This window comes from Hemicordylus capensis, chromosome 2, assembly GCF_027244095.1.
Source record: "Hemicordylus capensis ecotype Gifberg chromosome 2, rHemCap1.1.pri, whole genome shotgun sequence".
NCBI lineage: Eukaryota > Metazoa > Chordata > Lepidosauria > Squamata > Cordylidae > Hemicordylus > Hemicordylus capensis.
Window position 1 is genome coordinate 172,680,488 of NC_069658.1, and position 14,764 is coordinate 172,695,251.

Genomic DNA, 14,764 nt, shown 5'->3' on the forward strand with positions numbered 1-14,764 from the left:
AGCTTGAGTTCATTGTTGGCCTTCAGGAGAGCCCTTAAAACCTATCTTTTTGGCTTTTTGGCTTCCAGGGTTTTTGGCTTCCAGGGTTTTTAAACTGCTTTAAATATTTTTATTGTTAACGGTTTTAAACCATTTTAACATTGTTTTGTAATGATTATTTTTAAAAGACTGATTTGTGGATTTTATTTTTGCTGCTGTGCACCATCCAGAGCCATGTGGATGGGGCAGTATATAAATGTAATAAATAAAATAAAATAAAATAAAATAAAATAAAATCCCATTTAGAGGAACAACAGTCTCCAAGCAACACTGTCTGGAATCTGGCAGAAAGATAGGAGCAGAACCATTGCAATTTAAAAGCCAGTTTTAAATGGGTCCAGATAATCTCAATGCTCAAATGCTCTCCAAATGAAAACATTTTACATCCTTCCTGAGAATAAATTAGTCAGAAGCAGTTCTGTGCCTAATGTGGATTTCCAGGGCCTCAGGGCAAGAGCAGGAAATGATAGCTTGCTCCTCACAACTGCTGGATATTTGCACTGCCACTTGCCCCAATAACTGCAACTTTCTTGGGGCTCATGTAGAGAGACATGAGTCCTAAGGTGAGAGTCCTGGCAGTCAGTGTAGTTGTTTGAAGACTGAACAAATATACTGCCTCTTCCTGGTATCCTAATGCAGTATATGGTTCCCTGGACCCCTCCTACAGTTCTTGTTGACTTCAGTAGCCAGGGTCATTCCATCCAATGGGACTTATCTTGAGACAGCAATCTGAACACTTAGTGAATCAGAGGCTTTAAATATATATATATAGTCAGTTTTTCAAACATTTTCACTACCAAAAAAGCAGTCAACATACATGCACACTGAGAAGTATATTTTAATCTCCTCTTAGATGTTTGTCCTGCAATCCAAAGCTGTTACTACAAGAATGCACAACCACAACACCAACACAACAGAAAATCAGCCTGTAATTTCCTCCTCTAGATGCAGGAATGACTCTTAGAAGCTGGCAACACGCCATCTTCCTTCCTTGTTCTTTGCTTACTACAAATTTAAATGGGTGTGGACACTATTGTGGTGTGTGAGTTTCTGCCTCTCACAGAATATACTGAAATACTACTTGGCAAATATGTTCTGTGACCACATGGTTCAAAATACCTATCAGACATTAAAACATGTTCTTATTTATCAAGAAGACTACCTCCTTCCTTCCTTCCTTCCTTCTTGGATTCTGGATCGGACAATGTTCTATTACTTAATGCTGAGCTTAATATTTGGTAGAAGTGAGAATATGAAAACAAAGAGATAAAATCTCTGGAAAGTTCTGAGATTTTAAGCTTCTGCATATGAAAGTATTTTCTACAGTTCCCTTTGAAGTTAAGGTTGCCAAAAATATTTAGTAAAACCTGCCAGCCCTCACAGTCCACAAAAGTGGTTTATTCACACTGAACGGGTTCACATGATTGCAGGAATCATGGTTGAATGCTGGTTACCCATATTGGCATAATCATGTGAACTTTTGTTGCTCCAGGAATAACAGTTCCATCCCAGGGCAAAAACCAGCATTGGTCACCTAGGATCAGAAGTAGGGTGGTGGAACTCAGGATGCTCCAAATCAAGGTCTGCTGATCGCATGAACCCATGCCTCTTACCTTTCCTGTGCACACAGCACACCCTCACCTGCATGTCTGCCATTGACACCTGCATCTAAAGCAGACACCACATATGGTCACTTTAGCATCCCACCTGCTCTCTATGGTTCCCAAGCCTGAAAACATTCAGCTGCAATCTGTCTTGCAGCACACCACATCACACTCATCTGCAACGCCCACTTACACCCATCTCACCACCCACACTCCCACCCCTTCAAGCTGCAGCATAGCATGCCATGCCCAGCAGCCCCACCCTCCACTGAGAGATGCTGGCAGAGGGCCTGGTCAGCCATGCAACAGTGGCCAACTCTACTGCCTGTGGGGCCTGTGGTGTGGAATGCGGCTTTTAAATTCCCACTTGGGGAGACAGATGTAGGTGATGGGTGCGACATGTGACTGGGAAGGGACAAAGCTGGGATGTTTGGGCAGATGGCTTGCTGAGATCCAGTGAAATCAGGGGCTGAGGCCCCCTTTAAAAAATTCAAATTTCCATGGAAGGCACCAGGGATGGTGCAAATCATATGGAGGTCAATTAATTTGTGCTAGTACAAGGAGAAGATGCCAGGTTGACAGGGAGGGGGAAACTTATGGTGGGCATACTCCTCACTGCTAAGCTAGCTGGAGTGTGATGTGTTCCTGGAGTAGATGCCCTCTCCTTGCCTCTGACCAACTGTTCGATTCACAGTGGGCAGCAGCTGGAATGATGTTCTCATGGAGCCCCTGCCTCATGGCTGGTCTCTCATGGTGCCACTGCTTTCCTCCACCCACTGCCCTCCCTATCCACAAATTTAAATGTTCCTTCTTCCCCTCCACAAAGGGATCTCCTCCCAGTTCCATGCAACAATGCAGAACATGGCCTCTCCACTTGCATCTCCTATCCTGAGAGAGAGGAGAAGAAAGAGCAGATGTTGCTGCCTCACATCTCACTACCCCCATTTGTCAAGGGAGAGGGGCATGCAGAGGGAGTGGTGGGGAGGGGACCATGGTTCTCCCTGCAAGGCTTTGACCAAGGGTTCCCAGGAAACTGGAGCCGCGCCTGATTGATGGCGAGTGCATGTAAAATTTACATTTCAATATTTTCTTGTATAGACAACTGTCCACTTGCTCAGGTGTATTTTAAATGTTTAATCTTTTATTGTCTAAATCAAGGATCCCCAGCCTGTGGACCACTAATGGTCCATGGTGGGTGAAGATAATGTAATAATAATATAATCCCATGTGCCTCTTATGTATCATATTTGATGTCACATTATTATTCACAATGAGAATCACTTGTGATCCTTGCATAATATAGTATAATTATATATTGCGCTTGTTAACTTGGCAGAGGCACCTTTTAATGTGGTGATTCTCTTTATTTAGCAGGGGGAGAGTAACTGGCCCTATCCACCCCCAGTACAGTACCTCCAGTGACTGTTGCTGGTGTCTATCGTGTTTCTTTTTAGATTATGAGCCCTTTGGGGACAGGGAGCCATCTTATTTATATATTATTTCTCTGTGTAAACCTCCCTGAGCCATTTTTGGAAGGGTGGTATAGAAATTGAATAAATAGGTAGGTAGTTAGGTAGGTAGGTAGATAGATGGATATAGCTGAATTTTTAATACCCCTTGATATATATGTTTCATTGATTCCCATCAGCCATAAGCTGATGGGACTTGGAAAATGCCAATTTGTCCCACTTCCTGTCTAGGCATATGCATTAGGGTCCTTGATAAGCAGCTGGCCCTAGGCTAGACTTTATGCATTCCCTCCAACAGCTATATTGCCCCAAACAATAAGCAGAATCTTGATGGCTTCTAGGCTACAATTCTTGTCTCCTATTCCGGAGCTCAGTGGGTCATCTGGATCTGGACTGGATAAAACTGTGTGACTGGAAGCTTGAGGGTCAGTAGATACATTCCACAGATCTTATACACCATTTTGGCATCACAAACGGAGATGGGCAAAATGCTCAGATAATATTTTAGATACAAAATACAGAGAAAATGTATTTTAGATACAAAATACTTGGTAAATAAACCAATAAAAATACAAAATAGTATTTTAAAATACATCTTAAAATACAAAATACAATGCCTGAAAAAAGGAAACAATTTTGAGATGTTCGTTACTTATCAAATTTGTTTCCATTTCCTTGAAGCAATTCAGGTTTTTCAAAGATTAAATTACTCAAGTTGTGCCTCCTGGGGCTGTGAATCATCCCAGCAAAGGAAAACAACCGTTCTACGGGACCACTTGATGTTAGACTAGTATTATATCTAAAAAATAGCTGTTGGACAATGGGATACCCATCCATTAATGTGAATAATCATATTTTGTTATTGCTCTCAACAAATTTCTAACACTCAATCAGATCAATAATTCAAAAACCAGGGGCAGGAGACTTCTCAATATCCAGAGGAGAGGCATGTGGGAGGAAAGGTCTTGTAATAGCAAGCATGAATTCTCCCTTTTTCTAAGCACGGTCCACCCTGGTTTCCATTTAAATGGGAGACTGCATGTGTGAGCACAGTAATATTCCCCATAGGCTAGGCCTACTCAACAGGCACCCAGCTGTTTTTGGACTACAACTCCCATAATTCCAAGCCACAGTAGCCAATAGCCAGGGATTATTGGAGTTGTAGGCCAAAATCTTCAAGAGGGCCGAAGTTGAGCAGGCCTGCCTTAGGGGATGGGACTGCTCTGGGAAGAGCACCTGCATACTTGCATGCAGAAGGTTCCACGTGCCCCCACTCCCTGGCAGCAACAGGGCTGAGATAATCTCCTGTCTGCTATTTTGGAGAAGCTGCCACCAGTCTGTGTAAAAAATACTGAGCTAGATGGACCAAGGGTTTGACTCAGTATAAGGTAGCTTCCTGTGTTCCTTCCTATGGCTAAACCCAGTCCCCAGGACAGGCACAGAGGTATTCATCTATATATGTTCATTATTTATATTTCTAGAAATCACTCTTCATCAACAATTGATTGATTGATTGATTAATTAAGTGCCATCAAGTCGGTGTTGACTCTTAGCGACCACATAGATAGTGGTCGCTATGTAATCAATCAACAATTGATTACATAGCTTTAAAAATGGAATATACTTTTCACTCTGTAAATTGAAGCTCATAATCTAAAATAAAAATCAAGTAACTTTTTACGTGAATTAAATGAATCCTTCAGTAGAGCTTCCACCAGGGTCCTATAAGAAAAAACTAACACCAGAACCTTCCCTGTTCTATCTAGAACCAGGGTGAACTCAAAATATAGCCCAAATGCCTTAAAACCTCTTTGGAGCATGTAGTCAGAGCAGGCACATAGAGACACAGAATGGAGAACACTTCTAGCCACATCAAGTTTAAAACAATCAAAATCTAGTTTATTTAAGTAGATATAAAAAGTAGGACAGATCACAGAGGCAACCAAAGCAAAATGGTAAAAATGCAGGAGATGTCTTTCTTCTTATCTGATGTTAGACAGGAGGCTTGGTAGCTCTTAGGTCCCAAATTGCAGTTCAAAGTACAAAAGCTTGCATCATGGTGAAGTCTGCACATTCCCAGGAGCCATGCAGCCTGGTCTCAGCTAACAAAGCTAAACAAATACCAAAGTAGCATGTTGGAAACAGCAACATCAGGAGTCCCTCCCCTCACCTAACTTGAGGTTAACTATCCCCTCTTGGAGACAGGCAAAACAATCAAAAGCTTAATGTTTTTCCCTCAAGGTAGAGTTTTCCAAACAATAGGAATAAGATTCCTGACAAACATGTGAGACAATAAATCCACAAAAGTGGTGGGCGTAGGCCCAGTCCAAAATTGGCTTTTGGAATTGAGGGAAGTTCTGATATGAAACTGGAATGTGTTTTTAAGCCAAACAAAGGCCCATTCTGTCCCATCCCCCACCACACACACTGTTCCAGTGGGGAAAGTGTTCTGCTGCTGGACACTGCTGAAAATGGGACAACATGCAATATCTAAAAGGTCAGGGTGGCTTAAATATCACCAGTGAGTTTTGGGGAATACTAGACTCTTAACTCATCATGTAGCCTCAGGGGTGGAGTCACTATTGGGCGAACAGGTTCAAAGAACCCTGGCTGCGCCCAATCAGGGGACAAGGGTGCGGACCCTGACACGCCCCCCCACATCTGACGTCAGATGTGGGGGCATTATTTCAGTCCCAAACGGGGCCGCACAACCCCGTTTGGAGCCAAAATCGGCCTGTGCTGCATTGGCACAGAGCAACTCTCCCTGCCTTAAAGGGTGGGAGAGCTGCTCCTGGTCCCACTGCCAACACAGCAGGGCCAATCAATCCGCGCGGCCTCATTTAAGAGAGAGATTGGCCCACGAAAGCAGCGCGGACCAATCTCCTTTCCAAATGGGGCCACGTGGCCCCGTTTGGAAGGGAGACCACACCCCCGCATCTGACAGGCTGCAGCCAGCCTGGTTCCACTCCTGTGTAGCCTACATAGCCAAGCTTATGGTGCATACTAGGAATAGCACAACAAAGTACGAAACATACACAGGATCAGATCCCCAAACACGTCCCATAAAATGAACATGCAAAAAGCATAGCAAAGTATTTTCAGCAATCTATCATGATAGAGATAAGCATTTCTCTTACCGGTATTCCTACAAAGCTGTGTGTAGCCAGCTCCAGGCACCGCAAAATACCTCCAAATACCAGTTGCAGGGGAGCAACAGCAGGAGAGAGGGCATGCGCTCAGTTCTTGACTGTAGGCTTCTCAGAGGCATCTGGTGGGCCACTGTGTGAAACAGGATGCTGGACTGGATGGGCACTGGACCCTTCACATAGGAAACATAGGACCTTTTCCCAACCACATAAAGGTTCTCAGTTTCTCTCACCTTTTTGCAATTAGGAAGCAAATGAAAATCTCCCACTCTCTCCCCCATCACAACCCTACAAAAGAATACAGGACCCAGGATGGAACAGCCCCCCATTCCCCAAATACCTAACAAAGAGGGTAGCAGCTGGCTGGGAATCAGACTTTGATTCCCAGCCAGCCCAGAGCCCAAAGTGATTGCAAAGAGTTTTTAAGAAGATAAAATAACTGTTTACTTCGAGCCCTCCTAACTTCACTTTGCTGATTGCTGCACTGTAGAACACAATGTGTAGGCAAATCTCAATTAATCCACATGTCTGCAAACCCTCCCACCTTCCAAGGGGGTCGGGGTGGAATTTGCATCCCAAGATGGGTGTTCACTGATGACTGAAAGACATTAGCCTGGTCATTTCAAACTGGTCCAGCCAGTTATCACTTGCTTTCCCCCCTTGTCATACTACTTCTAATCAGTGAATCCTAGAGTGAAAGGGCAGGCCTCCTAAGAACTTGCTTGCTGAGTTGCTACAAAGGCAACACAGGACCAGTAGCAGCCCATGAACGCGCCTCTGGTGGTGGTGGTGGTGTGGCGGGAGGCACCTTTAAGAGTAAATTAATTTGGTGCTCACCTCTGCCACTGCGGCACCTGAACGCTGTTCGGAGCCGCAACATGCTGCCCAGCAGCCCCTACGGCAGGGAAGCACCTCTACCACTCACCAGGCTTCCACAGAGCCGAGCCCCCGCCAGCGGCCAGGTGAGTGGCGGAGGCACTTCCCCGCTGTAGGGGCTGCTGGGTGGCATGTTGCGGCTCCGTACAGCGTTCAGGTGCCACGGTGGCAGAGGTGAACACCGAATTAATTTACTCTTAAAGATGCCTCCCGCCGCTGCCCCCCCCGGAGGCGCGTTCACGGGCCGCCACTGCACAGGACTGACTGGGTTGTTCAACTGATTGATGAACTTGAGCATACGAGCTTGCTGCTGTTAATGGGCTGCTTGCTTGCAATAAAAAGGCAGCTCCTGAAACAAAAACCAAACCTCAAAGCAATGATTGGCTGATATATTTTGGTTCCAGCAATGTATTTTAAAAATACTAAATACCTGAACAAATGTATTTTAGCTACAAAATACTGTTCTGAAAAGTATTTTAGATACAAAATAGAAAAGTATTGAAAATACATATTTTAAAATACATGTCTTTTAGATACAGCCCATCTCTGATCACAAAGCCCTTCAACAAAGTGAATATTTCAGGCCACATGGAAGGTTTTTGCAGCATGGTGCAGATCTAATAACATTCAGCCTCTTTCCCCCTCCTTAGCGCAAATTCTACAGAAGGTTTTGGATGTGGGATTAAGACCCAACACCTTAAAAGTCAGCAATCACATCAGTTCTGGTCAGCCCCTTTAAAATTGTTGACATACAAGGTATTGTTCTGAATAGCAATGACTTCTGCCCACCGTGTATCTGAGTTGAGGGCTCTGTGCAAAAGGAATAGTGTCTAATCTACCCTGGTTATCTTCTATTAAGGACATAGCCCACATTTAATCAAAGGATTAACACTTTGTTTCACAGGTCTCAGAAGCTAACATTATCTTATTTTTGCCCCAAACCAAAGAAAGGGAGTGGCATAAGCTAGATGTTTGGAGGGCAGTCAAAAATTATTTGAAGTGTTCTAAGAGTTTCAGAATTTCTGAATCTTCCTTTGTTTACTTTCGGGACCATACACTGGCCCATTGGATTTGTCAGTGTAAAAGCCTGGCATATTCCTCCAGGGGTTTGACTCCTGGGAGTAACACAGCTCATACAGTTGAGTGAACTGCCACATCTGCAGCATTCTCTACCAGGCCCTGCTTAGCAATATTTGCAGGGCAGTCATTTGGATGTCCTTGCCGTCTTTTGTTTGGCATTTTAAGCTGCAGTACTTAGTTTCCTGATGCCTCCTTTGGGAGAAGGGTCTTGCAGCAGGTGGTTCCTCAATGAGGGCCTGATCCTGAACTCCCTCTCATTCACTGGGGAGGGCTTTTGCATGTCCCGAACTATGGATACACTCATTCACTAAGGGAGAATGGATTGTTGGCATTCTCCTCAGTGGCCAGGAGTATATCCAGCCCACTCAGTTCAGTGTTAAGTCTGTCTGGATCTTTGCTTGCTGCTGCCAGGCAGATTCCTTCTTGGGGAGGGCCCATATCTTTGGGGTATTGCACTAGTCATAACTCATTCCTTGGGGGTCCTCCCTTCCCTTGGTTGTATTGGTAGTGGGTATGCCCCTCCTACACGGGTTATCTGAGCTGCTTTGTTATTGGCTCTGTCAAAAGCAAAGCAGGTAGGAGGAGCAACCAGACCTATTGATACATTCCTGACCACTGAGGAAAATGACCTTTCAGGTAAGTGCCAATGATTCATTTAAAAGCTGAATTGACACGATAGTCAGCATGAATGCAGTAAGGATGCATTCAAAAATGCATAACAAAATTATGTTCATGTTATGTGCGGAAATGCCCAGTAAGCTGAACAGATAGTTACAGCATTCTGTAACCCTCTGCTGGTTAATGTGTTGTATTACATGTCCCTGAAATGCTAAAAGATCTGTATCTAATCATGTGCCTAACCATAGTTAACCATGAGCATCTGCAGAAATGTTTCCCAAGTGGGTGGGTGAGTAAAGTATATGCATATACTATATGACTAAAAGCATCTGCTGCACATTAATGGCAATGCCTCCTTTGCCCCCCCCCGCCCCACCATTTGATGAGCTCACTGTATACAAGAAACACAGAGAAAAATAATTTATCTCTGTTCATCCAATTGTCCTAATTAAAATATGGCAAGGAAGCTTCCAAACTGTACCCACTTCCATTATGAAGAGATTTTTAAAATAAACAGAAATAGGCCAGACATTGCTGTATACCCCATTGATGGCTACTTCTAAAGCACAGCAGACTATGTTATATGATCTGATATATTTTGAGCATTCTTGGAGAGGAATATATGATGGACAAACCTCACAGTGTAAAGGGGCCACCAGGAATAAGCAACATTCATGTAAATTCTCTTTGTAAACATTGTAACAGTGACAATGATGAAATACATACACACCACTGCTGAAAACAAGGCAATGTATGAGAAGATTATTGACCAGCCAACAACTAGTCTCACATTGAATGCTGGTGATGCTTCTGACCCCTGTAGCCCATTAAATACCATATGGCTGGCTGTGCTGGCATTACCACAGGAGAAGGGGAGGGGGGGTTGGTAGGCAAAGAGGTCATGCACAGCACACCACCTTTATGTGGGGCACAGAGGGCAGGAGGGTGGAGAGGCAAGATACCACCTACCTTCCCCCAGATGATCCGGTGTTGTCCTGAGGCTGTGTGGTTTGTGCAGCCACATGGCTGGCACTGCCATGAGCCATACAGCCTTCTGGAGACCGGGGAAATGCAGCCAGAAATCCCACAATTCACCACTGGCTGCTTGTATGAACAGCCTTATTGTCCGTTGCCCACTCTTGGTGAGAAGAATAAGGGTACAGTGATAAATCCTTCATTATCTGAACATGAAAAGCCAGTCCGGAAATCCTATCCTCTTACAAGCGCTTGGACAATCAGCCTTTCACTGAATTCAATCACAGAAGCAGACTTTATTGTAAACAATGAATTGGTCCTATGGAAATAGGACCAATATATGCATTCCAAAGGCACACTTTTCTTCTTTCTTGTTTTTAAGGGGAAGAAAATCTCGACTATTTCCCACTGCCAACAACATTACAATTCCTATTATTATGAAATATAAAAATGGAAAATAATCACAACAAATGCTCTGCTCTCCCAATGTTTAGCCTTGAGTGTATCAAAACGTGGGACCTTGGATCTTGCCAAATCTGGACTGTGCCTCCCCTTCCCACACTTTAACTTCTGAAATGGCTCCTCTATGGATAGGCCAGGCCTTAGTGGATGCCAGAATGCCCATACGAATCAATCCTAAACAGATTTCTGTTTAGCCCTAATTCTAGGATCACTCTAGGGATGGGCCCGGACCGGTCCGGACCTGGGTGGTTCAGATTGGGGGTGGGGGGTAGCTTTAAGAGCGGCGGGAGGGTTTACTTACCCCTCCCGCCGCTTTCCGCTGTGGCGCCGTAATGTAATGAGTAATTGGGGCGGCAGGATACCTCCCTGCCGCCCCTTCCCCGCTGCTGGTCTGCAAAAACTCCCAGTAATCCTTTGCACGTGCGCATGTCAGTGACGTGAAGCGCGCGCACGACGTGCGCACGTGCAAAGGATTACTGGGAGTTTTTGCAGACCAGCAGCGGGGAAGGGGCGGCAGGGAGGTATCCTGCCGCCCCAATTACTCTGAAGATTACGGCAACACAGCGGGGAAAGCGGCGGGAGGGGTAAGTAAACCCTCTCGCCGCTCTTAAAGCTACCCCCCACCCCAGTGCTGGACCGCAGTGTGGCAGTTCCGTGCACACCCCTAGATCACTCTTGTGGTAGCAGTAGCATCGGTTACATTTCATAGCTCTGTGTGTCATCAGAACAGTTGAAAAGAGTTGCAAATAGACAAAAGGAATTAGTTGCTTTTGGTGGCACAAACTGTTGCCATGCTGATCCTTGGATATACAAAATGGGAACATGTGCACATTTAACAAATGATGCTCACTCATTTAGGAAATGCAAACTTTCAGAATATACAGAGTTCTTCCTGAAGACAGAATGGAAAGATCCGGTTCTTGATTGTAAACCTAGAAATACACAAGTGCTTTATTTTTTCTTGGCCGCAAAGCTTACTGAGTGACTTTAGGCCAGTCACTCTCTTTCAGTAGAACCTTTCTGTTGAGCATGCCGGACAGGGCCTTCACAGTTATTGCCCCCAGGCTGTGGAACTCCCTCTCAGCTGAGGATTGCATTGCTCCCTCTCTTAGGAAGAAAGTGAAGACTGCCCTTTTTATTCAGGTATTTTGGCCAATGAGCTGTCCCTTGATCTTTTAAAATTTTTAGTTACATATGTCCAGTTTTTGTTGAATTTATTGTGTTAACCACTCTGGGGCCTTAGGATGAAGGGCAGTATATAAATATAAATAAGTCACCTATTCATAGGACACAAGGGCAGCAGCAGCCTATCTCTGACTGTCTACCAGAGCTGTAAGCGGGGGGGGGGGGGTTTGGCAGTGATTTGGCAGATTTTGCAATTTTGGGGTTGTTTTATTATTTTTCTTGTCTGGCTGTGTGTGTGTGTGTGTGTGTTTGTTTCAAATATTGTACACTGCTTTGAATGTTGGAAAGGTGACCTACACATATTGTTAAACAAAACATAAATAAAGATAGCTCAATGAAACCTCTAGGTTCAGAAGTAGTATGCCTCAACAAACACTAGCTGTAGTATAGACAGTGGGAAAGGGCTGTTGCCTTCATGCTCTGCTTGTGGATTTCTTAGCAGTCTCTGGCAGGCCTTGAAATAGAAACAGGATGTTGGACTTGAAGATCTGTCTGCTGATCCAGCAGGGCTTTTCTTCTAAGGTCTCACCTAGCGGACAGGTCTCTAGCGGACCTGTCCGCTAGGTGAATTAGACAGAGTGCCAAGCTGCCACGGCCTAGGTCACGTGCTGCTGTGAGCCGAAAGTACAGTCCATTGGGGTGTGGGCACTTGCTTGTTGCCTCATTGCTGACAAATGCAACAAGGGGAACATTTAGCAGGGGTGTAGGGCACTGCCACCTGCCCCCTTAATCTGCAGAGACTTCTCTGTCCCCGTGAGTAGGTACCTCCTGTTGTCCAAGTGAGTGGGTAAGTGGGTGAGTGAGCAGGTGGATAAGTGAGCAAGTGGGTGCTCCCCATCCCCATTGCCTACCCACCCATCTTGCTGGCTGCCTCTGCCACTCTTGTCATGGAACTGGGTTGCTGCAGTGCATTATAATGATGTAGTTGCATCACATGGTGACATCATTATAAAGCACCATGGCAGGCAGCCTGCCCCAGGAATGGCAGGAGCAGCGAGAGGAGGCAGAGCGGTGAGAAGAGCAAGTGGGTGGCTGGGCAGGCAGTGGAGAATGCCCACCTGCTCAGACGAAGACAGGCACCAGCCCACACAGGCAAAAAGTCGGATGGTGCCAAAGCCAGGCTTTGCCTGGGGTGCCAGAAATCCTTGGGCTGGCCCTGCTTCTTGGTGGCAGAAGGCTCAACTGAGCCCAGTAGCTGAGAGGAAGGCAGCAGCTTTGGCTATGGCCAAAGCTTTGGCTATGGTGTGCATGCATACATTCACTGACTCACAGCTTGAAGTGGGCAAGCAAGGAGTTTGTCTTGCACACATCTCCCACCAGGCAGGCTTTAGGAGGTCCTCTGTCCAGCTTGTCAGATCTCACAGTGCCTTTTGTGGTTCAGAGTCAGCAAAACTGGCATTGCCTAGAGTGGAGGAGTTCTGCGCATTCCATCTGATATTAGCACTGTGAGTACATACACGCATGCGTGCGCACACACCCCACTCCTGGCCCAATAAAGCCAGCATTGTGTGAAGGACATAACTGCATCCATAGAAATATCACGCCATGCACACTGCCATCGGTCTGGTATGTGCTGCACAGTCATCTGTAGAATTCCTGGCAGCAATGCTTTCTCCACAAAGGCCAGATCTCTGTGGCTCACCCAGCCTATTCCTAACACATCCTCTGGACAGTTCAGTACACAGAACCCATCTTGCAGCTAATGGATGCAGATAAATTGATTGCATTTGTAACATATCAGTTTCTTTTCTACCCAAAGCAATACTCAATAATAAACATTAACTAGTGGTTGTTCCTATAGCATTTACTTAGAATTTTTAATAGTTGATATAGTATTGTCGTGAACTGGAGATTAGGGTTATTAATGCTAGCTGTCCAGCTCTGTTCTTAGGCAGATGACTGGCTAATAAATTTTATTTTATCTATCTATCTGTCTATCTATCTATATTTTATATCCCACTCTTCCTCCAAGGAGCCCAGAGCAGTGTACTTCATACTTAAGTTTCTCCTCACAACAACCTTGATGTTTCTGAATGTGGCATTATTTAATATCCTGAGTAGGGGAACCATTGAAGTCTTGGAAGATGCACATATCTTTCACCTCATGGGAGGAACACGTTTGATGCCAAACCTGTTCGCACATCCCTGTTCAAGAGCTCTTATAGTTCAGAAGATCCTCCTAATGCAGGCCTGCTCAGTTTAGGCCCCCCAGCTGTTTTTGGTCTATAACTCCCATAATCCCCAGACACAGTAGCCAATAGCCAGGGATTATGGGAGTTGTAGGCCAACATCTGCAAGAGGGCCAAAGTTGAGCAGGCCTTTCCTAATGTCCAGCCTAAATTTGATTGCTTATAATTTCAATCCATTGAAATTCCTTGTAATTTCAATCCCTAGGTTCTAGTCACTTCCTCAGGAGCAACAGAGAACAAGTCCACTCTTCCGCCTCCTCGTGACAGCCCTTTGAAGGCAATTAACATATCTCCCCTTAGTCTTCTCATCTCCAGGCAAAACACATTCAGCTCCTTCAGTTGCTCCTCACAGGAGTTGGTTTCTAGACTCTTCACCATCTTTATTGCCCTCCTCTAAACCTGTTACAGTCTATCAATGTCCTTAAAATGCAGTGCCCAGAACAGGACGCAGTATTATAAGTTATGTCTAACTAGAGCAAAATAGAGTGGAATGACGACTTCTCATGATCTGGAAGTGATGCCTGTGTTAATGGAGTCCAAGACTGCATTAGCTTTTTTTAGCAGCTGCATCACACTGCTGACTCATGTTCAACTTGTGGTCCACTGAGACTCCTACCGCCTTTTCACACATACTGCTGCCAGCCAAGTCTCCCTGATCCTATATTTCTTTTTGTACCTAAGTGCAAGATTTTACATTTATCTCTTTTGAATATCATCTTGCTGGTTGGGGCCCAGTGTTCAGACCTGTCAAGGTCACACCAGGCTGATGAGCACAAAAGTGCCAACCACCACACTTATGACATTTGCCTCTACAGATGAATGCCATAACTGTGAGTAGTGCGGGAGGGGGAGTGAGGGGGAATGAGGTGATGCAATGCTAGCAACCTTCTGGAGTGACATGTGGCAGCAGAGGAGAGCTTCTGGGCCCACTTTAGACGGTGTATACAAATTTGTTGCCCTTTTAAATAAACATCTGAAGAGGGCTTGTGTCCATTGCATTCCACTGCATGCTAGTAACTCCATTAAAAAAGGATCGATTGGATGTTACCTGTCCTTGCTGGCTCTTCCTAATAGGGATGTGCATGGAACCGCAGCATGGAGGCTCGAAGGCAGCAGAGGTC

General features: G+C 45.1%; 1 protein-coding gene and 1 long non-coding RNA gene across 2 annotated transcripts in view; one reads left to right on the forward strand and one right to left on the reverse strand.

The window, feature by feature from the left end:
• Positions 1 to 4,984: 4,984 nt before the first annotated feature.
• LOC128344230 (uncharacterized) lies at positions 4,985 to 6,456 on the reverse strand. The gene is made up of 2 exons (XR_008315735.1): positions 6,250 to 6,456; positions 4,985 to 5,223 (listed from the first exon to the last, which is right to left on the reverse strand). It is a non-coding gene; the product is annotated as an uncharacterized LOC128344230 (long non-coding RNA).
• A 2,367-nt stretch (positions 6,457 to 8,823) lies between these two features.
• Positions 8,824 to 14,764, forward strand: part of AP1M2 (adaptor related protein complex 1 subunit mu 2) — a 43,038-nt gene continuing 37,097 nt past the window's right edge. Inside the window, exon 1 of the mRNA XM_053303545.1 lies at positions 8,824 to 8,850. Within this exon, the coding sequence (XP_053159520.1) occupies positions 8,839 to 8,850 (12 nt within the window). The 5' untranslated portion in view covers positions 8,824 to 8,838. The remainder of the gene's footprint in view (positions 8,851 to 14,764) is intronic.